Here is a 27,585-nt window from a genome sequence, read left to right on the forward strand (position 1 = left end):
TGTCAGTTTTCTTTCAAAGGCGTTTTGCTCTTTTGCCAACAGTTCACACTTTCCTGCAAGGTGTCCTTAGAGTTCAACTTCCATTCATTCCACCTACAGCTCCATGGGTCTTGAATCTGGTTTTGCATGTTTATTCAGTCAAGTTTTAAACCCTTGCAACTCGTGGATGTTAAGAAACAGTATTTCTCCTAACCTTAGCTTCGGCAAGGCGTGTTGAACAATTGGGTGCCTTGTCATGCAAGCCACCGTATCTGGTATTTCATACTGACAGAGCGGAACTTTGGACAAATCCTGCTTTTCTACCGCAGGTAGTATCTTCTTTCATATCAATCAACCAATCACAGTTCCTGTTTTTCAGAAGATTCGGGTACTCCAGCTACATTGGATGTGGTACGTGCACTCCGCGTTTATGTAGCCCGAACATCAACTGTACATATAACGATACTTTGTTTGTTCTCTATGATGCAGTCAATATAGGTTGGCCAGCTTCCAAACAGACCTCGGCCAGATAGATTAACCTGACCATTCGTCAGGTACACTTTCATGCTAGTCGATGGGAACGTCATGGGCAGCAGGCCTTAGAGCTTCTACGACGCAACCTTGCCGTGCAATTACATGGCCATCAGTGCACACGTTTGTGCGCTTTTACAAGTTTGATAATTCTGCGGCATCAGCTTCTAGCTTTGGCCGTCTAGTGTTACAGGTGCCAAACAGCTCTTCCACCCAAGGGGGAAACTTTGGTAGGTCCCAAGAGTACTCCAGTGACCCCTAGTGGATGAAAAAAGAAAACAGGATTTTGGTACTTACCAGATAAATCCTTTTCGTTGCACCCACAGGGGGCACTAGACACCCACCCAGAGCAGTTTCTCCTGGCTGGTGGTAAGTTCAGTAGTTCTTATGGTAACACATTTTCACCGACTTGTTCAAATGTTAAGGTGATTGTTATCTATTGTCGTGTCAACTTTCTAGTTGTCCGTTATGTTATGTGTCAACTTCATAGTTGTCTGTTATGTTATAATGTTATATGTAATTCTCCGTTGTTCATCCTCTTCGTCGCTTCTATTTTGCTCAGCAAAAAAAACACTAAGGCATCTTGGGAGTATGGAGGGGGAAGGAGGGTTACACATATACATTTTTAAATGTGTCTATCCCTGCTATCGCACCGTCCATATCCCAAGAGTACTCAAGTGCCCTCTGTGGATTCGAAGAAAAGGATTTATCTGGTAAGTACCAAAATCCTATTATCTATAGTAATAAAACAGGGACATGACTGTGGAGGTGAGGGGATTTGGGCATATTTACAGGATATTTATGTCTCCCCTATTTCACAGAGGCGTGAAGAAGACATCTGGTGAGCGTGAGACACCCAGCAGCCTTCCTCGTGTGTCAGGAGGACCGAGCAGGTCCCAGAGCCCCATCACGGTGCCTCCACCTCACTCACTGATACATGAGAGACACAGTGACCAGAAGATCTAGGAACTCATCAACAAGATCATTCCGCTGCTGACTGGAGAGGTGACTGCTGGGAATGGGGCATTATACAGTAACACTGTGGCACGTGTCTGGGTGATGACTGGAGAGGTGACTGCCGGTAATGGAGCATTATACAGTAACACCAGGGGATGTGTCTGGGTGATGACTGGAGAGGTGACTGCCGGTAATGGAGCATTATACAGTAACACCAGGGGATGAGTCTGGGTGATGACTGCAGAGGTGACTGCTGGGAATGGGGCATTATACAGTAACACCAGGGGACGTGTCTGGGTGATGACTGGGGAGGTGACTGCTGGGAATGGAACATTATACAGTAACACCAGGGGATGTGTCTGGGTGATGACTGGAGAGGTGACTGCTGGGAATGGGGCAGTATACAGTAACACCAGGGGATGTGTCTGGGTGATGACTGGAGAGGTGACTGCTGGGAATGGGGCATTATACAGTAACACCAGGGGATGTGTCTGGGTGATGACTGGAGAGGTGACTGCTGGGAATGGGGCATTATACAGTAACACCAGGGAATGTGTCTGGGTGATGACTGGAGAGGTGACTGCTGGGAATGGGACATTATACAGTAACACCAGGGGATGTGTCTGGGTAATGACTGGAGAGGTGACTGCTGGGAATGGGGCATTATACAGTAACACCAGGGGATGTGTCTGGGTGATGACTGGAGAGGTGACTGCTGGGAATGGGGCATTATACAGTAACACCAGGGGATGTGTCTGGGTGATGACTGGAGAGGTGACTGCTGGGAATGGGACATTATACAGTAACACCAGGGGATGTGTCTGGGTAATGACTGGAGAGGTGACTGCTGGGAATGGCACATTATACAGTAACACCAGGGGATGTGTCTGGGTGATGACTGGAGAGGTGACTGGTGGGAATGGGGCATTATGCAGTAACACCGGTGTATGTTTCTGGGTGATGACTGGAGAGGTGACTGCTGGGAATGGGGCATTATACAGTAACACCAGGGAATGTGTCTGTGTGATGACTGCTGGGAATGGGGCATTATACAGTAACACCAGGGGATGTGTCTGGGTGATGAATGTATCATTGTGTGTGTAAGGTTCCTATAAGATGTCAGGATGTCACTGTCTATGTCTCCATGCAGGAGGAGGAGTATATAGAGGAACACAGGGGTCTGTACAAGGACGTTATGATGGAGAATCACCGGCCCCTCACATCACTGGGTAAGAGGAGACTGTCATGTATTGTACAGGGGAGAGCAGGTATATATACTCACATCATCTGATAATCACATATATACACTGTACTCAGTCACTGTGTGTCTCCTACAGATGGGCCCAGTAACAGAGATACCCCAGAGAGATGTCCCCGTCCTCTGTATTCCCAGGATTGTACAGAGGAGAATCACAGGATCCCACAGGAGGATCAGGTAGGTGGGATTTAGGGTCTCCCCAATATTCCAAAGTGACTGTCACTATATGATCTGTAGACGAGCTGTGTGTCTTATACACTGATATTATACTGTTTCACCTCCGTTTAATCTGACTGCATGCAAATGTAATTATAGTGTTTCTTGTTTGTTTTTTAGGTCCATCGTCTGTCTGATATTAAAACAGAAGATATAGAGGGAGAAGAGACGTATGTGACTGATATGAAGGCAGAAGATATAGAGGAAGAAGAAGAGACGTATGTGACTGATATAAAGGCAGAAGATCTAGAGGGAGAAGAAGAGACGTATGTGACTGATATAAAGGCAGAAGATCTAGAGGGAGAAGAAGAGACGTATGTGACTGATATAAAGGAAGAAGATATAGAGGGAGAAGAAGAGACGTATATGAGGGGTGATCAGCAGTGTAAGGAGGAGGAGATCCCTACAGATATCAGCACAGGTGAGTAACAAACACTTTTCTCTGACGTCCTAGTGGATGCTGGGATCTCCGTAAGGACCATGGGGAATAGCGGCTCCGCAGGAGACTGGGCACAAAAGTAAAGCTTTAGGACTACCTGGTGTGCACTGGCTCCTCCCCCTATGACCCTCCTCCAAGCCTCAGTTAGATTTTTGTGCCCGACCGAGAAGGGTGCACACTAGGGGCTCTCCTGAGCTTCTTAGTGAAAAGTTTAGTTTTAGGTTTTTTATTTTCAGTGAGACCTGCTGGCAACAGGCTCACTGCATCGAGGGACTAAGGGGAGAAGAAGCGAACTCACCTGCGTGCAGAGTGGATTGGGCTTCTTAGGCTACTGGACACCATTAGCTCCAGAGGGATCGAACACAGGCCCAGCCGTGGAGTTCGGTCCCAGAGCCGCGCCGCCGGCCCCCTTACAGAGCCAGAAGCAAGAAGAGGTCCGGAAAATCGGCGGCAGAAGACATCCTGTCTTCACGAAGGTAGCGCACAGCACTGCAGCTGTGCGCCATTGCTCCTCAGCACACTTCACACTCTGGTCACTGAGGGTGCAGGGCGCTAGGGGGGGGCGCCCTGAGCAGCAATATAAACACCTTGGCTGGCGAAAATACATCACATATAGCCCCCAGGTCTATATGGATGAATTTTAACCCCTGCCAGATTACACTAAAAAGCGGGAGAAAAGGCCGCCGAGAAGGGGGCGGAGCCTATCTCCTCAGCACACTGGCGCCATTTTCCCTCACAGCTCCGCTGGAAGGAAGTCTCCCTGGCTCTCCCCTGCAGTCCTGCACTACAGAAAAGGGTAAAAAAGACTGGGGGGGGGGGCACTAATTAGGCGCAGTATTAACAATACAGCAGCTATAAGGGGAAAAACACTTATATAAGGTTATCCCTGTATATATATAGCGCTCTGGTGTGTGCTGGCATACTCTCCCTCTGTCTCCCCAAAGGGCTAGTGGGGTCCTGTCCTCCCTGTGTGTGTGCTGTGTGTCGGTACGTTTGTGTCGACATGTATGAGGAGGAAAATGATGTGGAGGCGGAGCAATTGCCTGTAATAGTGATGTCTCCCCCTGGGGGGTCGACACCTGAGTGGATTAACTGTTGGAAGGAATTACGTGACAGTGTCAGTTCTTTACAAAAGACAGTTGATGACATGAGACAGCCGGCTACTCAGCTTGTGCCTGTCCAGGCGTCTCATAGGCCGTCAGGGGCTCTAAAGCGCCCGTTACCTCAGATGGCAGATACAGACGTCGACACGGATACTGACTCCAGTGTCGACGGTGAAGAGACAAACGTGACTTCCAGTAGGGCCACACGTTACATGATTGAGGCAATGAAAAATGTTTTACATATTTCTGATAATACCACTACTACTAAAAAGGGTATTATGGCCCTCATTCCGAGTTGTTCGCTCGTTTTTTTTCATCGCATCGCAGTGAAATTCCGCTTAGTACGCATGCGCAATGTTCGCACTGCGCCTGCGCCAAGTTATTTTGCTATGAAGATAGTATTTTTACTCACGGCTTTTTCTTCGCTCCGGCGATCGTAGTGTGATTGACAGGAAATGGGTGTTACTGGGCGGAAACACGGCGTTTTAGGGGCGTGTGGCTGAAAACGCTACCGTTTCCGGAAAAAACGCAGGAGTGGCCGGAGAAACGGTGGGAGTGCCTGGGCGAACGCTGGGTGTGTTTGTGACGTCAACCAGGAACGACAAGCACTGAACTGATCGCACAGGCAGAGTAAGTCTGAAGCTACTCTAAAACTGCTACGAGGTTTGTGATCGCAATATTGCGATTACTTCGGTCGCACTTTTAAGGTGCTAAGATACACTCCCAGTAGGCGGCGGCTTAGCGTGTGTAACTCTGCTACATTCGCATTGCGACCGATCAACTCGGAATGAGGGCCTATGTTCGGTGAGAAAAAACTACCTGTAGTTTTTCCTGAATCTGAGGAATTAAATGAGGTGTGTGATGAAGCGTGGGTTTCCCCCGATAAAAAACTGATAATTTCTAAAAAGTTATTGGCATTATATCCTTTCCCGCCAGAGGTTAGGGTGCGTTGGGAAACACCCCCTAGGGTGGATAAAGCGCTCACACGGCCGCCCTTAAGGATCCTGCGGATAGAAAGCAGGAGGGTATCCTAAAAGGTATATACACACATACTGGTGTTATACTGCGACAAGCAATCGCCTCAGCCTGGATGTGCAGTGCTGGGTTGGCTTGGTCGGATTCCCTGACTGAAAATATTGATACCCTAGATAGGGACAGTATATTACTGACTATAGAGCATTTAAAAGATGCATTTCTATATATGCGTGATGCACAGCGGGATATTTGCCGACTGGCATCAAGAGTAAGTGCGCTGTCCATTTCTGCCAGAAGAGGGTTATGGACACGACAGTGGTCAGGTGATGCGGATTCCAAACGGCATATGGAAGTATTGCCTTATAAAGGGGAGGAGTTATTTGGGGTCAGTCTTTCAGACCTGGCGGCCACGGCAACAGCTGGGAAATCCACGTTTTTACCCCAGGTCGCCTCTCAACATAAGAAGACGCCGTATTATCAGGCGCAGTCCTTTCGTTCCCATAAGGGCAAGCGGGCAAAAGGTTCCTCTTTTCTGCCCCGTGGCAGAGGGAGAGGGAGAGGAAAAAGGCTGCAGCAAACAGCTAGTTCCCAGGAACAGATGCCCTCTCCCGCTTCTGCCAAGCCCTCAGCATGACGCTGGGGCTTTACAAGCGGACTCAGGCACGGTGGGGGCACGTCTCAAGAATTTCAGCGCGCAGTGGGCTCACTCGCAAGTAGACCCCTGGATCCTTCAGGTGATATCTCAGGGGTACAAATTGGAATTCGAGACGTCTCCCCCTCGCCGTTTCCTAAAGTCTGCTTTACCGACGTCTCCCTCCGACAGGGAGGCAGTATTGGAAGCCATTCACAAGCTGTATTCCCAGCAGGTGATAATCAAGGTACCCCTCCTGCAACAGGGAAAGGGGTATTATTCCACACTGTTTGTGGTACCGAAGCCGGACGGCTCGGTGAGACCGATTTTAAATCTAAAATCTTTGAACACTTACATACAGAGGTTCAAATTCAAGATAAAGTCACTCAGAGCGGTGATCTCGAAACTTGAAGAAGGGGACTATATGGTGTCTCTGGACATCAAGGATGCTTACCTTCATGTCCCAATTTACCCTTCTCACCAAGGGTACCTCAGGTTTGTGGTACAGAACTGTCACTATCAGTTTCAGACGCTGCCGTTTGGATTGTCCACGGCACCCCGAGTCTTTACCAAGGTAATGGCCGAAATGATGATACTCCTTCAAAGGAAGGGAGTTTTAGTTATCCCTTAGTTATCCTTTTGAGTAACCGCAAAACATTATCACCGCATTTGGCGAAAATATGTTGCGTGGTGCGAGGCCAGTAAGGCCCCGACGGAGGAATTTCAACTGGGTCGATTCCTACATTTCCTGCAAACAGGAGTGTCTATGGGCCTGAAATTGGGGTCCATTAAGGTTCAAATTTCGGCCCTGTCAAATTTCTTCCAGAAAGAACTAGCTTCAGTCCCTGAAGTTCAGACGTTTGTAAAAGGGGTACTGCATATACAGCCTCCTTTTGTGCCTCCAGTGGCACCTTGGGATCTCAATGTAGTTTTGGGGTTCCTAAAGTCACATTGGTTTGAACCACTTAAATCTGTGGAGTTAAAATATCTCACATGGAAAGTGGTCATGCTATTGGCCCTGGCCTCGGCCAGGCGCGTGTCAGAGTTGGCGGCTTTATCCTGTAAAAGCCCTTATCTGATTTTTCCATTCGGACAGGGCGGAATTGAGGACTCGTCCTCAGTTTCTCCCTAAGGTGGTTTCAGCGTTTCACCTGAACCAACCTATTGTGGTGCCTGCGGCTACTAGAGACTTGGAGGACTCCAAGTTGCTAGACGTTGTCAGGGCCCTGAAAATATATGTTTCCAGGACGGCTGGAGTCAGAAAATCTGACTCGCTGTTTATCCTGTATGCACCCAACAAGCTGGGTGCTCCTGCTTCTAAGCAGACTATTGCTCGTTGGATTTGTAGTACAATTCAGCTTGCACATTCTGTGGCAGGCCTGCCACAGCAAAAATCTGTAAATGCCCACTCCACAAGGAAGGTGGGCTCATCTTGGGCGGCTGCCCGAGGGGTCTCGGCTTTACAACTTTGCCGAGCAGCTACTTGGTCAGGGGCAAACACGTTTGCTAAATTCTACAAATTTGATACCCTGGCTGAGGAGGACCTGGAGTTCTCTCATTCTGTGCTGCAGAGTCATCCGCACTCTCCCGCCCGTTTGGGAGCTTTGGTATAATCCCCATGGTCCTTACGGAGTTCCCAGCATCCACTAGGACGTCAGAGAAAATAAGATTTTACTCACCGTTAAATCTATTTCTCGTAGTCCATAGTGGATGCTGGGCGCCCATCCCAAGTGCGGATTGTCTGCAATACTTGTACATAGTTATTGTTAAATAATTCGGGTTATTGCTGTAGTGAGCCATACTTCGAGAGGCTCCTCTGTTATCATACTGTTAACTGGGTTCAGATCACAGGTTGTACAGTGTGATTGGTGTGGCTGGTATGAGTCTTACCCGGGATTCATAAATCCTTCCTTATTGTGTATGCTCGTCCGGGCACAGTATCCTAACTGAGGCTTGGAGGAGGGGCATAGAGGGAGGAGCCAGTGCACACCACCTGATCCTAAAGCTTTTACTTTTGTGCCCTGTCTCCTGCGGAGCCGCTATTCCCCATGGTCCTTACGGAGTTCCCAGCATCCACTACGGACTACGAGAAATAGATTTACCGGTGAGTAAAATCTTATTATTACAGAAGTCACATATTCTCATTGCTCAGTCACTACAGCAATCTCTTATCCTACACCCTCCTCCGCCATCAGCCCTGTTCTCAGTTGGGTGTTTCTAACACAGGGATATCCATGACAAATATCACATGTACAGAGTTATTACACACAACACTATAATGTTATTAAAAGTAACAATTAGAAGTTTATTATTAGTGATTATATATAAATGTGTATATATGTATGTATATAATATAATTAGTAATGTTTTTTGTGCAGTGCCAATTTATATGCATTTTGTTAGATGATGCAGGTGTGAAATATTTCCTGCTATACAGTAGACCTGAGATCACCAAATACAATTCGTATAAATTTCAGAAATAAAATGAAATTTGAATCTAGAACTACAAGTAAAACAGAGTAAAAGCTTATCACAAGTACATATCTGTATAATCATAAGACAAGCGTTTTGCTCTTGTTGTCACCCTTGCATGGGCGGGCTTGTTCGTATCCACTCCAATTCACTCTAAATCCAAATTGCGTGTCATCCAATGCGTTTCGTCAATAGTGACTTCTTCAGGGGTGTTTTCTGTTAAAAGCTTTATCCTCAAATATCAATTGTGTAGACTTGAAATAATTGTGTAACCTTCAGACGGTAATTGTGGACTTGTTCATGACGAACACATTCTTAATTACTTGTGAATAATAGTTCCTGCTCTGTGCAGTTCTGAGGTTATGACTTTAGGGAATGTAATGGTCAGATCCAATATTGCTCAATCTAAGGTCTCCCAGTAGCCTTACTACATACATAAATGTGTCTTGCACTCACTATTTTAACTAACAATAATAAACAGTGGCGTTTTAGTTCATGTATTGCTCAGTGCATTTAAGCCTGCAGCCCCCGTCAAGGAACCCCACTATACTGCAGGTCCTACTCTATGGCTCAAAATAATTACCATAAAAACAGCTATCACATTAGTGTTAAACTTTAGGTATGCTCTCAGCAGCGGAACAGTGGCTGAAAGGCTTGGATTGGTTTTCAGAGCACCAGTCTGACGTGCCACCACATCTCACGTGACCCTCCAATTCTCCAGATCTGGGACTGTTTGGCTGGGTCCGGCATTGTACTGTTGGTGCAGTTCCTGATGCGTTTGGAACGATTGGTGGTTGCTAGGTGCCCTAAATGCCTGTGGTCCCGATTTGTCATGATCTACTTTCGCCCACTGTTCAACCTCTGAGATTCTTGGTGTCCATGCTTCTTCCACTGTAGATGGATACTACTCACTGTCTACAAGGGATCACCAACAAACAAATGCCGGTCTCGGCCAAATCCAATGGCTCCCTTTTGCCAGTTGCATCACGTGCACGACCCATGGTTCCATCTGAAAAAGAAACTATCTCAACAAATTTGCATTGTATCAATACCTCAGACATTCACAATGATCATCCAGTAGTTTTAGTGTCACCATCTACACGCATGTGCACGTCCCGTGTCATTAATATACCCGGTGGAACCGTCCATGTTGCCATCCGTCGCTCACTCCGGTGCATCAAAGTGACGTAATCTGTCACACGCTACGTCCGGGGACACGGAGAGAACCTCGTCCACGTGACCTATAGTAACCAATGAGGACAAAAGTATCAAGTAACCTGCCAACAAAACAGTGTAACAACACCGATCAAATTCTATCCTCTTAGATATATATATATATATATATATATATCTCTTTCTCTGGCAGGGTCCATAGGTTATCCACAGGATAACATTGGGATATGATGATGTGACAGCGGATTTGCAATAAACGGTCAGAGCTTTCGGCCTCCCAGCATGCAACGGGCCTGTCCATATATCTCTGCCTCCTTGCTCAGACAAATCAGTTTTTCTCCGGCTGGTTCCACAGGTTATCCACAGGATAATATTGGGATATGCTGGAGCGACAGCGGAAATAGCACCAAACAGTCACAAGCTTTCTGGCCTCCCAGGATGCATCAGGGCTCTTGCATATAATCCCGCCCACTGACTCAGTCAAATCAGTTTTTTGTTTGGTGCGGCAGGACCCGGACCATGGTCACAGGGCTGCTGTTAAGGCAGCCCTAAGCTTTTATTATTTTATTTTTATAATCTTACTATGTTTTGAGTGATCTTTCTTAACATCGTCTTAAATGCATACTAGAAAGAGTCGCTCCAACAACTCTCCACCAGGTAACGCTTACCTTAAGTGCAACAGCGCTATGCTTTAGGGACCATAGGTGCCAGGACTAGGTTGAGGCCGCGATCCCTAGAGTTTATGTCAGCAGGGGGAGTCAGACGCTCTCCTGGTCGCCCCTCCCCCCAGTTCAAGACCAGTTTCCGTGCATCTCCCGTCCATGAACTGATGACCTCACTTCCGTCTCAGACGCTACAACGAGGGTACTCGGTCGCAGCTTGGGCCGCTGCGATGGTGTACACTAGAGTTTCCGCCTAGACCGGGTCGCACACAGGAGCGTCTGCATACACTTATCGTTCACTGAGCGTCTGTGTCCGTTATTGAGCGTCTGTGTCTCTCATCAGTTACCGGAGCGGCAGTGTACACTAGCAGTGTCTGAATCTACTCAGCGTCTTTCGAGCGTATTGATAGATCATGGAAGTGGGGTGAGTCTCCCTGTATCCCACTCTACTGAGTAAGGGTTATACAGTACTAAAATTCCTTCTACTTGTTAGTATGAATTGTTAATTTTGGTACATAGTGCATATGAGGCCTGTACAGTACTGTATGTTTTCTGCATAATATGTCTGAAAAACTTGTTATAATAGCTGTTAAAACATAAATACAGTAATTGTACTCCTACTTACTTGTAAAGTAATTGTTTGTGGTTGATTATATTCTCATATGACAATGTTTAATATTTAACATGTGACTGACTGCTAGTATGATTGCTGACTTTTATATGTTGTCAGTTTTATTCTGAACCTCAATTCAGGTGCACGGTTGTGGTCAGATTGATTTCACTTCTATATATATATATATATATATATATATGATTCTCAGTCACAAATTGTGTAGTTGGTAAACACGGGAAAAATTGAGGCACTCCTACATCCTTAACATGTTTATCTTGTAAAACGGGGATTTTAGAAGGAATGGAACAGTTTATTACTTATGATGGGTTATGTACAAACTGTTATGCACATCGGCAAAGTAAAAAGCAGGCTCCGGTTCAACAACCAGTAGAGCCACCATGGAGTATGTTCGCGCAGACCTTGTCTGCAATATTGGACAGATTAACTCCTGCAGTTCCACCCCAGGGAATAGGTTACACTATTAACCCATATATGCAGCTCCCTCCTTATGGTTTGGTTCCAGTAGCTTCTACAAGTAGCCAGGCTGTTAGGACCATGGTAGATACATCCATGTTGCAGACTACACAAGATGATACAACAGATGAGGATACAGTGTATTCTAATACCCCATATGATGATTAGTCGGAGGGTTTTAGCTCAGAGGATATAGCTGAGCTTATTGATGCAATGAAGGCTATTCTCTCTTTGGAGGAATCAGCCAAGACAGTGTCAAAATCTAAAGCACCTGTGTTTAAACGAACAAAGACAGTTAGGACTGAATTTCCAGTATCAGAAGATCTGACGGAAATGATGGAAGAATCTTGGGCACCGCCTGGTAAAAAATACAAGATTCCGAAAAAATGGGATTCTTATTATCCTTTTCCAGCTGCGGATTGTTCAAAAAGAGAAGTTCCTCCTAAAGTAGATGCACATGTAGTGCGACTTGTGCGTAAATCTGTTTTACCATTGCCGTCTACTTCACTGACTGATGTTACAGATAGAAGAATAGATGGTTTATTGAAAAATATTTTTTTCTCTCTCGGGGGCTGTAGTAAGGCCAGCTATGGCTTCAGCCTGGATGACGAGAGCGATGGTAGAATGGGCGGAGAAACTAGAAAAAGGCCTCTCCCCTTCCACAGGGGAGGCGGAATCTCTTTTAGGCCGTATAAAATAAGCTGCGCAATATTTGGAAGAAGCAGCAATTGATATGGGTACAATTGCTTGTAAAGCATCATCCTTGACAGTAGCTGCTCGCAGAGCAGTTTGGCTACGTACTTGGAAAGGGGACGCAGAATCCAAGAAGGTTCTGGAAGCTCTGCCTTTCGCTGGTGATATTCTGTTTGGAAAACCATTGACAGATATTCTAGAATCGGAAGCTGAATCCAAGAAGGTCAGATTTCCGGCTAGTTATAACCCTAAGACTAGGGGTTCGAAATTTCGGCCATTTCGATGGCAAGGCATAGCAAAAGGGAAAGAAGAACCTAAGAAACGCCAGTTCAATAAGTCAACTAGGGATAGGAAGCAATGGGCCAATAGACGGCCGGCTCCAAGCTAGAACAGAAGCCATCAGTTTGAGGGTACGGGCCTCCGCCTGGAGGTTTCCAGGGTTGGGGGCCGACTCCTTCAATATGCACATATATGACAGCAGTGGACGACAGATGCTTGGGTGCAGAAGGTGGTATCTCTCGGTTACGGTTTCCCCTTCAAGAGGCAGCCTCCTCAAAGGTTTTTTTGCACCAGTCCATCTCGAATAGAGTCGAAGGCCAGTGCCCTGCAGGAAGCGGTTCAGAAACTGCTTCAGTCTGGTGTAATTATCCCAGTACCCCCGACACAATGGGGACAGGGGTTTTACTCCAATCTATTTTTGATGCAGAAGCCAAATAGGTCATTCCGACCCATTCTCAATCTCAAAATGTTAAACAAATACATTTGGTTTCCAAGGTTCCACATGGAGACATTACGCTCCATAGTTTTGGCCATGGAACCGGGAGATTACATGGTATCTCTAGATATACAGGATGCTTACCTACATGTGCCTATAGCACAGTCTCATCAGTGTTACCTCCAGTTTGCCATCCTCAAGCAACATTTTCAGTTCCAGGCTTTGCCCTTCGGGCTAGCAACAGCTCTCAGGGTGTTAACCAAAATGATGGTGGTTATGGCAGCTTATCTCCGCAAGCAGGGGATAAGAATATTTCCATACCTTGACAATCTTTTAATCCTGGCACAATCTCAGGAATTACTTTTGAGCCATCTTCAACAGACAATAGTTTGTCTACAAAGACACGGGTGGCTCATAAACTGGGAAAAGTCGTCTCTTAATCAGTCACAACTGATGGTTCATTTGGGGGCCATATTGGATTCAGGTCTACAGAGAATTTTGTTACCATGGAAAAAGATATCCAAGGTGCAAGTAGTTGTTGCACAGTCAGACAATATTAGTCCATGCAGCAATGTGACTGTTGGGTCTGATGGTGTCAACCTTCGACATGGTGGAATATGCACAATTCCACTCCAGACCTCTACAGCATCTCATTCTGACTCGATGGAACGGAAGACATCAGACAATAAAAAGACAGCTGATTAATCTTCCAGTAGATGTAAGAAGGTCTCTAGCTTGGTTGCTACAGACAGACCATCTAAGCAAGGGGAGACCTTTTTGGGTAACGGATTGGCAAATCCTGACAACAGATGCCAGTCTTCAGGGCTGGGGAGCGGTATTCGAAAGCCTCTGGTTTCAGGGAAAATGGACCATAAAGGGAAAGTCGCCTGCCAATAAATCTGTTGCAAATAAGGGCCATATACATGGCTCTAGTTCGGGCAAAGGACAGTCTGCAAGGAAGACCAGTCTAGATTCGCTCAGACAATGCTACAGCAGTAGCGTACTTCAATCATCAGGGAGGAACTCACAGCAAAAGACTGATGGAGGAAGTAACTCACATACTAAGGTGGGCAGAACTCCATCTTCCAGCATTGTCAGCAGTGTTTGTTCCAGGAGTGCTGAACTGGGAAGTGGATTTTCTCAGTCGACAACTATTCAGGAAACCGAATGGGCACTTCATCCAGAACTGTTTCAGACCATAGTAAACAGATGTGGGTTGCCAGGGATAGATCTCATGGCATCCCATCTGAACAACAAAGTTCCGATATACGGATCAAAAACAAAGGATTCTGGAGCAATCCTTGTAGACGCACTGTCAGTGAATTGGGAGTTTCGTCTAGCATATCTGTTTCCTCCAGTCTCCCTGTTACCCAGGGTAGTGAGGAAAATAAAGCAAAGGGAGACATAATTGTAATAGCTCCAGCTTGGCCCAGAAGGCATTGGTACACAGATCTGCTAAGGATGTCCGTGGAAGCTCCAATACTGCTCCCTCAACGTCCAGATCTACTAATGCAGGGTCCTTGTTATCACAGTCATCTGGATCGTCTGTCTTTGACGGCGTGGCTGTTGAGACCTCTATCTTAGAAGCAAGAGGATTTTCAAAACAAGTAATTCAAACTATGCTTAGAGCAAGAAAACCTTCTTCAGCTCGTATTTATCATCGAATATGGCAAGCCTATACTCATTGATGTAGCGAAAAGTTTGGATCCAAGATCTTTTAAAGTATCCAGGATTTTGGATGGCTTCCTTGAGAGTTCAGGTATCAGCATTAACTTTATGGTTTCAGAAAAAGATTGCTGACTTACAGGATGTGCGTACTTTCTTTCAGGGAGTGATACACATTCAACCACCTTTTGTTCCTCCTGCAGTTCCCTAGTATTTGAATCTGGTTCTTAAAATCCTTCAGGGACCTCCGTTTGAACCGCTTAAGAGAGCAGATCTTAAATGGTTGACGGCTAAAGTTCTCTTTCTACTGACAATGGTGTCAGCTAGAAGAGTGTCAGATTTAGGAGCACTATCGTGTAAGTCTCCTTTTCTGATCTTTTTTCCAGATAAAGCAGTTCTCAGAACTAGATCTGGTTATCTTCCGAAGGTGGTCTCAAAATTTCACCTTAACGAAGAGATTGTAGTCCCGGCTTTTCAGGTATCGGGACTTTCTGTGGGAGAAACGTCGCTGGACGAGGTCCATGCGTTAAGAATCTACGTGGATTGTACTAGTGCCATCAGAAAGACAGATTCTCTCTTCATTCTCTACGGATTTCACAGAAGAGGATGGCCTGCTAGTAAACAGACGCTGGCAAGATGGCTCCGAATGGTAATTTCAGAAGCTTATTCTCGTGCTGATCTCCCTGTTCCGGCTAATGTCTCTACACACTACACATAAGGTAGGTCCTTCTTGGGTGGCACAACATGGTGCTTCAGCAGAACAGATTTGTAAGGCAACCACATGGTCTTCCATTAACACTTTCATTAGACATTACGCCTTGGATACTTTTGCCTCTCATGACGCTAAATTCGGACGAAAGGTTCTCCTGTCTAATCAGGAGCGTCCCCACCACTAAAAATGGCTTTGGGAATCCCAATGTTATCCTGTGGATAACCTGTGGACCCAGCCGGAGAAGTAGACGTTATGGTAAGAACTTACCGTTGATAACGTGATTTCTCCTATGTCCACAGGAATCCCACCCTGACCCACCTGATTTGAGGATCTTTACAATCACTAAACCTCTTCCCTCTTGTATGGAAGGGTGTGCATGTGTGTTCTTATCGCCTGAACAGGGTTCTACATGATGTTCCTGCCTAAATTGCTGTGGAAACAACTGATTTGACTGAGTCAGTGGGCGGGATTATATGCAAGAGCCCCGATGCATCCTTGGAGGCCAGAAAGCTTGTGACTGTTTGGTGCCATTTCCGCTGTCGCTTCGGCATATCCCAATGTTATCCTGTGGATACCTGTGGACATAGGAGAAATCACTTTATCAACGGTAAGTTCTTACCATAACGTCTATTTTGTTTGGTGCGGCAGGAGCCATAAGTTTTCTTATTTTATTTTTATAGTATTACTAATTTTTTTGAGTGATCTTTCTAAAAAAGCATCTTGTATGCACCGTAGAGTCGCTCCAACAACTCCCCGCCGGGTCGCGACAACGCTTACCCACGTGTACAAGTGAGGCAGGCACAGGTTCTGGTAAACTTTCATGGGCTACTTTGCACAGACATTATCCAATGTAGCTATTCCCTATTAACCCATACATGCAACATTCATTCTGAGGTTTTATACACCTAGGGAATTGTCAGCCTCTCAAAACAGCAGGCTGAAAGGCTGGTGGTAAGTAAATCACATAGACATGATACAACATCTTCACAGTCTACACATGTTTTAGATGAGGATTCGTTGGAGGATGAGGACTCATTGCACTTCGGAAGGTCTGGACATACCTGACATACCTGAGCTAATTAGTTCTATGTAAGCCATTCCATCTTTAGAAAAGGCAGCAGAGCCTGTGTTAAAAACTATAAAAACTAAGACAACTGTGTTTAAACATCCCAAAACAGCTGATGGAAATTTTGGGTTACGCCCAGTAGGAAGTTAGAGTTCCAGGAAATGGAATTCCAATTATCCTCGTCCAGCTGGGGAATGTTTAAAAAAAGGGAGGTGGCTCCCAAAGTAGATTTGCAGGTCTTAGATTGGTGCGAAAATCTACATTACTTTTGTTTTCAACATCAATAAAAGATGTCACGGGGGGTGTGGCCTGACTGGAAAGGCAGCAGGAAACAGGATAAATGAGCACCTGCTTATATAGGTCCTTTCTGCCTTTTACAGCTGTCCTATGGGCTCTTTCTGGCCCTTTCTTGCCCCTCTGTGTGTTTTGACACCCCGGTGTGTAGGTTGCGTCGCCGGGGAGCCATTCATTTAGCTTTTGCAGGTTGCAGCCTACGCCCGGATCCGAAGCTGCGGACTGAAATTGTGCAGTGATCCCACCACAGACTGGACCTCAGTGAGGTAGCGCTGCTACTCACCGAGGGCTGTGTGCCCTGTCCACTCTTGTGCCTAGCCGTGCTGATGGAGTCGTGTGGAGAGGCTGACTGGGGATCAGCGGTGACTGCGGCGGGAGACATGGAGCGGAGCTGCTTTCCCGGCATCTGATGTGGCACATACTACGGGGATTGGTGGCCTCAGCAGGGATGCATCAGGTTAGTCAGCTCACCCGCCCGCAGCCTGCCTTCTCCTACTGTCCGGCCGTTGAAGCCCTGAGTCGTGGCAGCGGGGAATACACGGAGCGCTTGCCTGTCATCACTCCAGCAGTGTTCCGGCATCTCCCCCTCTCCTCCTAACCCATGGTGCTATGGGGGAATCTGGCGGAGCTGTGAATTATAGAGGACATACACGTGGGGTTCCTGTGCAGCCAGATACGCTACCCTGTGCCACTGCATCCTAGTACCCTCTCCTATCTAATATGGACTGCTACACATGGAAGCCTTTCCACCTCTAAGGCGGTGACTTGTAACTATACTAAAAACCGAACTGTGCTATATCAATCAAACCTCTGTATAAATCAGTGGACGTTTCTGGGCATCTTAAAGGAACAGACACCGAGTGATCCTAACAGCTATAGGACGAACTGAATGTGATGTGTTTTATATACTCATTTATTTTAAACATGAGGAGAGTAATTGTTTATTATATATGTTTTTATTAGAAATAAATTGTTAAAATATACTAATCCGATCACTTCATTATTAGCGCTGCCAACCCACAAACTTTACCCTCTCCTCTCCTGCCTTATTACTGACCTGGTTCACCAGCCAAGGTTTTTCTGATCTGGGCTTCCCTGCCAGAAGTGCCATCTTGAAAACTGGCAATATAGCCACATGCCCTCCTGAAACCAGCCGCATCTCTGGGAGCTACAGACACTGCCAGCCCATGATCAGTGCCCTTCACTACAGTCTCTGTGATTTCCAACAGGGACTTCTGCCGCTGCGGCCCTACCTGGGCAGTAAGTGGTCGCCTGAACTGCTTATTATTACTATTGCCTGGCCTCCACTCCTGCTCTGTCGGCTCCCTCTGGTGGCAGACTGTGCTGACTACATCCTCCATACTGTTTGCTGCTGGGGTTTTTTTCCCTCCTGCTCCCCTCAATCACCGTAAGATCCAATGGGGGGCATCAGTATAGCTACGACGTAACAGTCCATATGCCCAGGACAGTAGCAGGCTCCAGTTGCTGGCTCCTATAAATTACTTTACAGCCCAAGGATGGCACCTTCTTGCTATTACCCATAAACAACTGACCTCACAATGTTTCTGTAACCGATGGCCACTGGGGGTCTATGCTCACTGATGTCTCCCTATTTCCACACTTCAATACTTCTGCTATGTCACTACTGGCCTCCTGACCTTGTTCTCTAATCTACGTAATGTTATGCTGAAGAATGGGCAGAACTGGAAAATCATCTCATAAGAAAGCTAAACCTCATCCTCAACAGGAATCCTCTCAAACTGACTTGAAACCTTTTCTTCTTCCTAATCAACTAACATTGAGCCCCAGTCTTGATCATTCAGAATCTTCTCCCATCCCGTCTTCTCCTCCAAGTCCTTCCATGATGGCTTAAACCCATTGTTTAAACTCATTGTTTAAACCGATGGCAAGCCAGGTGAGCTCTCTTCTTCTCTCGGTTCTCCTTTAAACTCTTTAACTGCCCAGGAACCTTAAATCAAAGAGCAGATGCACTCTCATTCTTTTCAAACAGATGATTCACTCAACTCCTCTGAGAAACAGTTTATTCTGATTCCAGCTTCATTTGCTTCAACTCGTACTGTTCCTCTACCTCCTCCAGGGAGAACTTTTGTAGCACCAAAATGTTGCAGGAAATAGCTTACGTGGGCTCATTCTTCATCTTTCATGGGTCATGCCGGTGGTCTTAAGACTCTCCAGTTCATTCAGCGATTCTACTGGTGGCCTCATCTTAAAAAGGATGTCTTTGAATTTGTAGCAGCCTTTTCTAAATGTGTTCAACATAAAAGTCCACAAGCATCTCCCTCAGGTCTTCTTCATCCACTTCCAACACCTCAAAAGCCTTGGACTCGCATCTCTATGGATTTCATAACCGATTTGCCGGTCTCCAGAGGGCATAACACCATTTGGGTCATTGTGGAATGGTGTTCGAAGATGGCTCACTTCATACCCCTCACCGGTCTTCTCTCTGCTCCTCAACTATCCAAATTGTTTTTCTCATAGATTTTTCATTTGCATTGCTTTCCACAGGAAATAGTTTCTGATCAGGGTCCTTAATTCGTCGCCAAGCTCTCAGCTCTGTCCTAGGAATCAGGTTGAACTTCTCTTCAGCCTACCATCCCCAGACTGACAGACAGACTGAAAGAGTCAACCAAGATCTGGAAACTTTCTTACGGATGTTCATGTCCCCTGCTCAGGAAGACTGGATGGATTACCTCCCATTTGCTGAGTTTGCATACTATAACCTATATCATTCTTCTACCAATTCCACCTCTTGAGGTTCCTGCTGGTGAATCCGCTCTTCATCCGTTCACTAAGATTTGGAGACAAATTCATAAGGCGCTACTTAAGACTTCCCAGAAATAAAAGACCTGCGCTGATCGGAAACATAGGGCTGTTCCTAGTCTCAAAGTGGGAGATCGTGTTTGGATAACCACCAGAGAACTCAGACTCAAAGTTCCTACAAAAAGTTTGCTCCAAGATTCATCGGTCCGTATCCTATTAAGAGTGTTGAATCCTGTTTCTTACAGGGTGAAACTGCCTCCCTATTTGAAAATTCCCAATGCCTTTCACATTTCTCTGCTAAAGTCTCCTGTACTAAATCATTTTTGGGCAGCTTTCCCTTAACCTCCGAAGGTTCAAGCTGCTCAAAATGAGGAATTAGAGGTTCATAAGTTTCTTGACTTCCGCAAGAGGTATGGTCGTCTCCAGTGTCTCATAGATTGGAGAAGATATGGTCCGGAGGAAAGATCTTGGGTGGCTGCAGAGGATGTTCATGCTCCAAGACTGAGTTATGCCAAGAATCCCACTAAGCAGCGTGGGTGTTCGGAGACCACCCTAAAAAGGGGGGTACTGTCAGCATCTGGAGTCTTACCACCGGTTCTGGTCCCTGCGGCCTTCCTCTTAGCTGACTTGTGTCACTGCGATGGATAGGAACTACAGCAGCAAGGTCCTCCGATGTGGCTGCCGGGTGTCTGGAGGCCGGGGTCCGGGTCCTGGGGAGCGGAGCATGGCAGCCGGAGGTGTCTGTTTCCGAGTGTCCTGTTGCTGGAGTGCAGCGTCTGGGAGGCTGAGGCCAGAGGTAGTGGCTGTGTGCTGGTTCCACATGTGTCCTCTGTGCGGGGAGCCACCATGTTGGAGACCAATCCAAGACAATAGGTATTCCAGTTCACGTCCAGCCAATCCGGTACAGCCTTCACTTATAAAAAGGGGTTGATGCTTAGCTATGTTGCCTGTACTTCAAGTTACTTGCTGCTGTAGGGTGCCCTGAACTCTGTGCCCCCAGGTTAACCCCCGGTATCCTAGTTCTGTTGTTTCCACCTGGTGGTCAGTTCTGTTATTGCAGTCCTTTGCTCCCAGTCCACCTGCTCTTGTGGTTTAACCACTGGGCCCTCTATCTGGTAGAGGGTCTCCATTTGCTGATGGTGCTCACAGCGATCCTCTCTTCAGCATCGTTTACAAATCACAAGTCACTTCTTCATTCAGTATTCTTCAGCATCGTTTACAAATCACTAACCTTTCGTCTTTCAGAATTCACTCAGACTTCTCTCCTAGTCGTTGTGTATGATTGAGGTCTCATTAAAACTGAATTCCTCTTTCTTCAGTGTATCATTCCGGGTCATTGTCCTCATTGCCTACCGCTCTACATCTTCGGGCCTAAGTCTTCAATCCATGAGTAAGAACTGCATTCAGCCACCTTGTTTCCTTCCTTTGCCGATAGCTGCTCCCTCAGTCAATTATCAGTCGTCAGATCCCCAACTCAAGCCAAGCATGACATGGAAGAAGGGAAATTCCTGGTTTCTCTGGATATTAAGGATGCGTATCCCAATATGGCCACCTCTTCAGGCTTACCTCAGGTTTGCACTGCAGGACAGTTATTACCAGGTTCAGGCCTTGCCTTTCGCTCTCTCATCGACACTGATGGTGTTATCAGGGGTGATGGCAGAGATGTTGCTACAACTCCACAAGCAGGAAGTGAACATCGTTCCTAACTTGGATGATCTCTTCATAATGGCTATATTCAGAGCACAGTTGATGGAAAAGATCAGCCTTCCAACACGACTACTCACGGATCATGGGTGGATTCTCAATCTGCAGAAATCCCACCTAGAACCTACGCAGAGGCTTCAGTTCCTGATAATGATACTGGACACGGTGTCTCAGAAAGTGTTCCTTCCTATGGACAAGGCAAAGATAATTCAGACGATGGTATGTTCCATTTTGAAGCTTAACAAAATCTCGGTACATCTTTGCATACGCTTACTGGGAAAGATGATGGCCTCCTACGATGCAATTCTGTACGGAAGATTCCATGCATGACCATTCCATCTGGATCTGCTGGACAAATGGTCTGGGTCACATCTGCACGTACGCCAGATGATATGCCTTACACGAAACGCCAGGATTTCCCTCTTATGGTGGTTGCTGATCTCCCTTCCAGAGGGTCAACACTTCGGAATTCATCATTGGATTCTGCTGACAAAGGATGCAAGCCTCCATAATTGGGGTGCAGTGACACTAGGGGCTCGGTTCCAATGAAGGTGGTCTGATCAAGAAGCTTCCCTTCTGATAAATGTTTTGGAACTCAGGGCGATTTACAGTGCCCTTCTGCTGACCTCTTTATATCCTTCAGTATCAGGCCATACAGGTATGGTCGGAAAACGCACCAACTGTGGCGTACATAAACCAACAAGGAGGTCCAAACAGCAGAGCTGCAATGAGGGAGGTGTCACAGATATTCCTCTGGGTGGAGCGGAATCCCAAGGCCATTTCTGACATATTAATTCCGGGAGTAGACAATTGGGGAGCAGACTTCCTCAGTAGACACAATCTGCACCTGGGGGAATGGGGTCTCTACCCGCAAGTGTTTCAGCAGATATTTCATCGGTGGGGCTACCCGCAAATCAACTTGTTGGTTTCTCAGCTCACCAAGAAGCTTCTGCGTTACTGTTCTGGGATGAGGGATCCACAGGCCACAGCAGTGGGCGCTTTTGGCGAAACCGTGGATTTACCGGTTGGTGTACTTGTTGCCTCCAGTTCCTCTAATTCCAAGAGTTCTCAAAAGACTTAAAGGGACAGAGTTCAGGCAATTCTGATTGCCCCAGACTGGCCCCACAGGGCCTGGTATGTACACATTTTAGCCTTATTACTCGTAGGCCCCTGGCCTCTGCCAATTCAGGGTGATCATCTTACACAAGGGCCATTCGTCTATCCAGACTTACCACGGCTACGTTTGATGCAATGGAAGTATATTGGGAGGATTTTTGCCAGTAAAGAGATTCCGGGCAAGGTTATCTCGACTATGCTGAAAGCCGGCCAGATGGTCGCATCGAAATATTACCATCGCATATGGAAGAAATGTGTCTCTTGGTGTGAAGGTCAACCGTATTCTGCTGTGGATTTTCATCTGGTACATTTCTTGCACTTCCTGCAGGCTGTTGTGGATGTGGGCCTACGTTTAGGCTCCATAAAAGTGAAAAATCTCAGCCTTGTCTTTTTCTTCCAGGGAACAATTGGCCGTTCTCCCAGTGGTCCTTCATATTCGACCACCCTTTGTGCCTACCACAGCACCGTGAGTTCTCAATTTGGTTCTGGCCTTTCTCCAATCGGTTTGATTGAACCTTTCCACAAGGTGGACATGGAGTATTTGACATGGCAGGCTATCATGTTGTTAGCCTTGGCCTCAGTGATAGAGCGGTGCTTAAAACTCGCTAGACATTCTTACCTAAGGTGGTGCCAGCATTTCATATCAATTGGCCGGTGGTGGTTCTGGTTGTCACTGGCACGTCTGTTACACCAATGTCCTTGGACGTGGTTCGGGCTTTGGAGATTTATGCCAAGAGGCCAGCTATTCTCAGAAAATCAGACTCGCTCTTTGTTCTCTATGATGCTTCAAAGATTGGTTGTCCTGCTTCGAAGCAGTCTATTGCGTGTTGGATCAGGCTTACGATCCAACAGGCTCACTCTTCAGCGGCTTTGCCGCTGCCAAGTTCTGTTCAGGCCCACTCCACACAGTCAGTGGGTTCTTCCTAGGTGGCTGCCCGGGGTGTTTCGGCTTTGTAGTTATGCTAGGCAGCTACTTGGTTGGGTTCGAACATGCTGTAAAGTTTTAAAGGTTCAACACCTTGGCTACTGAGGATCTTCAGTTTGACCAATCAGTTTTGATGGGGTCTCAGCACTCTACCACCCAGTTTGGAGTTTTGGAACTTCCCCATGGTACTAAGACCAACCCAGTATCCCCTTGGACATTAGAGAAAATAGGATTTTAATATCTACCGGTAAATCCTTTTCTCATAGTCCATAGGGGATACTGGGCACCAGCCTCTGTGCTTTGATTTTTCCAGCAAGAGTTGTTCTTGTGTGTTGTATTTTTGGCCTGCTTTTGCTGTCCCTATTTTCAAGTTGTGGTTAGTGTTGCTATCCTCTTGTTATGTTGTGTGCTGGTTCGTTCTCTCACCACTTTCTTGTCTCTTTTCCGCCTTTCAAAGTATGTCCGTCTCCTCGGGCACAGTTTTCCTAGACTGAGGCTGCAGGAGGGGCATAGAGGAGAGGAGCCAGCACACTCTGAAGAAGTTTTAAAGTGCCAGGCTCCAATGGACCCCATCTATACCCCATGGTACTAAGACCATCCCAGTATCCCCTATTAACTACGAGAAAGGGATTTACCGGCAGGTATTAAAATCCTATGTTTTCAGAATAGCAGGGCCATCCTCGGGTGAAGGTATCACTGCGAAGACGCCGTTTCACATTACAATAACCTTAGTAGGAAATACCCATTTGTATTGTACATTTCCTTGGGTGGAATAGACGCCTTTTGGCTAGCGTCACAGGAGAAATATCTAGAAATTTCTACAGATTATCCAGGCACTCATCTGTGGATGAGGAACACAAAGCAGCCTGTAGAATGTGTTCTTTAATATGAACAAAGTGGACCTAGCAGAGTGTCCCTCGGTGCTTGGATCGGGGCCTGTTTACCCACCGGTGACCCGCTAACCGGGATGCTGGCGCTGTACTCATCACTCTTCTTTCTTCTGGCTTTGTTAGGGGGTGGCGGCCATGCTGCGGGAGAGAGCAGTCACCTCGTGGGTTTGCGATCAGCACCCTCAGGAGCTCAGTGTCTTGTCAGCAGACTAGAGAACCATTAACTCTTCAGAAAGTTGGTTCCTACTGCCCCCCCCCTAAGTCCCACGAAGCAGGATGGCTGTTGCCAGCAGCCTTCCTGTAACCTAACTAACTCTAGAAAATAAACAACTCCTAGGAGCTCCCCTAGCTGTGACCGGCTCCTCCGGTCACATTTTCTAAACTGAGTCTGGTAGGAGGGGCATAGAGGGAGGGGCCAGCCCACACTATTAAACTCTTAAAGTGCCAATGGCTCCCAAAGGACCCGTCTATACCCCATGGTATTAAATGGACCCCAGCATCCTCTAGGACGTAAGAGAAAGTAGATTATTACCTAGCAGATGATGATAATTGCAGGGTATTATATGGTGTATTGCATGTAAAGTACCTTGTTCCACACCTACTCTGCTGTAGCAATATACGTTATATAAGGGTGAGTAACACGTGTACAGGCTTACCAGCGTATGAGCACACACATAAAGGAATGCTACCTTACCAATGCTTCCAGGAGTAACGTTAGGAGACATTTCTCTGATCCATCAGCTCATATGACTGATGTTATTGTTCATCTAGAATCTCCAATTCATACGATATGTTCCCCATCCATTGTTTTACATTGGTGCTGACATAGGATTTGGCGAGTGACTACATCTCCATTTATACTTCATGGTTAGGTTACCAGTACAAGAGAGAGATATATCTAAGTCTTATTATAATATTACATTTGTTAATGTGAGTGTTCTCAGGAGGGTGGACACAATGATAGTCTGAGACACAATATTATAAAGCCTTCAGTAAAAGTTATGTTTTATTATACACACACATTTACAATTAAGTGTCCCAGAGAGTCGTCTTCTCCTATTGTTTACAAGATTAATATTGTTACAGAAAATGTCACATTTCCATAATGTATTTTATTTCCAGCAGATGGACACACAAGCAGGAATATCTCAGAAGGACATCTAATGTTATCCCCGTATTGTGACATAAAAGATCATGACAGTATACAGGAATCTCCAGGAGATAATCCCATTATCCCAATTGTACATCCAGCTCTATCAGCTGATCCCTCTGATCCTGGGAAATGTTCTCCTGATCACTCTGATATTGGTGCATCTGTTACAGCTCTGACAGTAGATACAGTGTTTCCCTGTTCTATAGATGCCAAATGTTTTACACAGAACACAAAGCCTATTAACCCACACACAGGTAAGGCAGGTGAGAGGCCACTGATATGTTCAGAGTGCGGGAAATGTTTTACACAAAATTCACAACTTGTTACACATCAGCAAAGTCACACAGGTGAGAAGCCATTTCCATGTTCTGAGTGTGGGAAATGTTTTGTATCGAAATCACATCTTGTTATACATAACAGAAGTCACACAGGTGAGAAGCCATTTTCTTGCTCTGAGTGTGGGAAATGTTTTCCATGGAAATCACATCTTGTTAGACATCAGCAAAGCCACACAGGTGAGAAGCCATTTTCTTGCTCTGAGTGCGGGAAATGTTTTTCACGGAAATCACATCTTGTTAGACATCAGCAAAGCCACACAGGTGAGAAGCCATTTCCGTGTTCTGAGTGTGGGAAATGTTTTTCACGGGAATCACATCTTGTTAGACATCACAGAAGTCACACAGGTGAGAAACCATTTTCTTGCTCTGAGTGTGGGAAATGTTTTACACGGAAATCAGATCTTGTTATACATCACAGAAGTCACACAGGTGAGAAGGCATTTCCATGTTCTGAGTGTGGGAAATGTTTTGCACGGAAATTAGATCTTGTTATTCATCACAGAAGTCACACAGGTGAGAAGCCATTTCCATGTTCTGAGTGTGGGAAATGTTTTACACACAAATCAGATCTTAATGTACATCACAGAAGTCACACAGGTGAGAAGCCATTTGCATGTTCTGAGTGTGGGAAATGTTTTGCACATAAATCAGATCTTGTTAGACATCAGCGAACTCACACAGGTGAGAGGCCATTTTCTTGCTCTGAGTGTGGGAAATGTTTTACAAAGAAATCATATCTTGTTAGACATCAGCGAACTCACACAGGTGAGAGGCCATTTTCTTGCTCTGAGTGTGGGAAATGTTTTACATGGAAATCCCAACTTGTTACACATCAGCAAAGTCACACAGGTGAGAAGCCATTTCCATGTTCTGAGTGTGGGAAATGTTTTGCACAGAAATCAGATCTTGTTATACATCACAGAAGTCACACAGGTGAGAAGCCATTTTCTTGCTCTGAGTGTGGGAAATGTTTTACAAAGAAATCACATCTTGTTAGACATCAGCGAACTCACACAGGTGAGAGGCCATTTCTATACTCTGAGAAATAAATCAGCTCTTGCACACAATAAACATCACTCAGGTGAGGAACCATTTTAATCTTCTGGAGTATTCTCATCATTGCCATGCGTTGTTCTTCAAGGTTCTTATCCTATCCTATGCTTTTTGCAATATACATGTTACCACTGGGTGAAATAATCAGATGTCTTGCCCTCATCTACCACTGCTACGCCGATGACCTGTCTTTTGCTCCAGGTACTAAGAACCCAGTACCAATCCTAAATGGTTGTCTAGCTGAGCTCCAAGTGTGGATGATGCCAGTTGGTTGTGACTCAGTCCTGGTGAAACAGGTCCTTGTGATAGAAGCTCACCAACAAAGGGCAGGGCTACAGCTCAGCTTTGCAAACCAACTAGACTTGCGCTTGGGGGTTCAGAGTTACAAAATGCTGATCCTGTGTGGAATCTTGGTGTTCTGTATGGTGGAGTGACACTTAGATATCGGTATCTGCCACAATCAGATCCTCATCTGAGGAACATTGCCAGACTCCAGCACTTATTTCCCTCAGAAGATCTACCTACAGTCATACATGTACTTGTATCATCACACATAGACTACTGCAATGTCCTCTACCTGGGTCTCCCAGCAAAAGAATTGCACCGCTTGTAGCTTGTACAGAATGCAGCAGCCAGGCTGTTACCTAACCTGCCCTTTCCTGCCACATAACACCCATTATCTGCTCCCTTCACTGGCTGCCTGTAAGATGGTGACTATTACATAATCTTACTGATTTTCCCAGCCCTACATGACCAGGGTCCGTGGTACCAGAAGCAGCTTCTGCCTCTTTACTGCCCTGCTTTCTACCACCTGCAGATGAAGGACTGTTACCAGCAGTACAAAGAATCCCCAAGAAGTTCTGAGATGTCAGAGGGGGAGACAGGGTCGTGGCACTAGTGCTGTAGCGGGGGCTGCCGGAGGCACTGTCTATAGGTAATATTGTCCCCAAGCAGCGCTAAGGTGTCAGAGTGGAGACAGGGCAATGGCAGTAGTGGG

General features: G+C 46.2%; 2 protein-coding genes across 3 annotated transcripts in view; both read left to right on the plus strand.

Moving 5' to 3' along the window:
- Positions 1–26,637, plus strand: part of LOC134983285 (gastrula zinc finger protein XlCGF26.1-like) — a 53,700-nt gene extending 27,063 nt beyond the window's left edge. Inside the window, exons 2-6 of one of the 2 annotated variants that reach the window (XM_063949004.1) lie at positions 1,332–1,515; positions 2,618–2,696; positions 2,805–2,902; positions 3,062–3,362; positions 25,167–26,637. In XM_063949004.1, coding sequence (XP_063805074.1) covers positions 2,663–2,696; positions 2,805–2,902; positions 3,062–3,362; positions 25,167–26,584 — 1,851 coding nt within the window. In that variant the 5' untranslated portion in view covers positions 1,332–1,515; positions 2,618–2,662 and the 3' untranslated portion in view covers positions 26,585–26,637. The remainder of the gene's footprint in view (positions 1–1,331; positions 1,516–2,617; positions 2,697–2,804; positions 2,903–3,061; positions 3,363–25,166) is intronic. The other variant, XM_063949005.1, reaches the window with a different exon arrangement.
- LOC134983294 (oocyte zinc finger protein XlCOF7.1-like) overlaps positions 1–27,585 on the plus strand; it is a 223,708-nt gene that overhangs the window by 180,671 nt on the left and 15,452 nt on the right. The window lies entirely within an intron of this gene.

Source organism: Pseudophryne corroboree, assembly GCF_028390025.1.
Source record: "Pseudophryne corroboree isolate aPseCor3 chromosome 3 unlocalized genomic scaffold, aPseCor3.hap2 SUPER_3_unloc_11, whole genome shotgun sequence".
NCBI classification, from domain to species: domain Eukaryota; kingdom Metazoa; phylum Chordata; class Amphibia; order Anura; family Myobatrachidae; genus Pseudophryne; species Pseudophryne corroboree.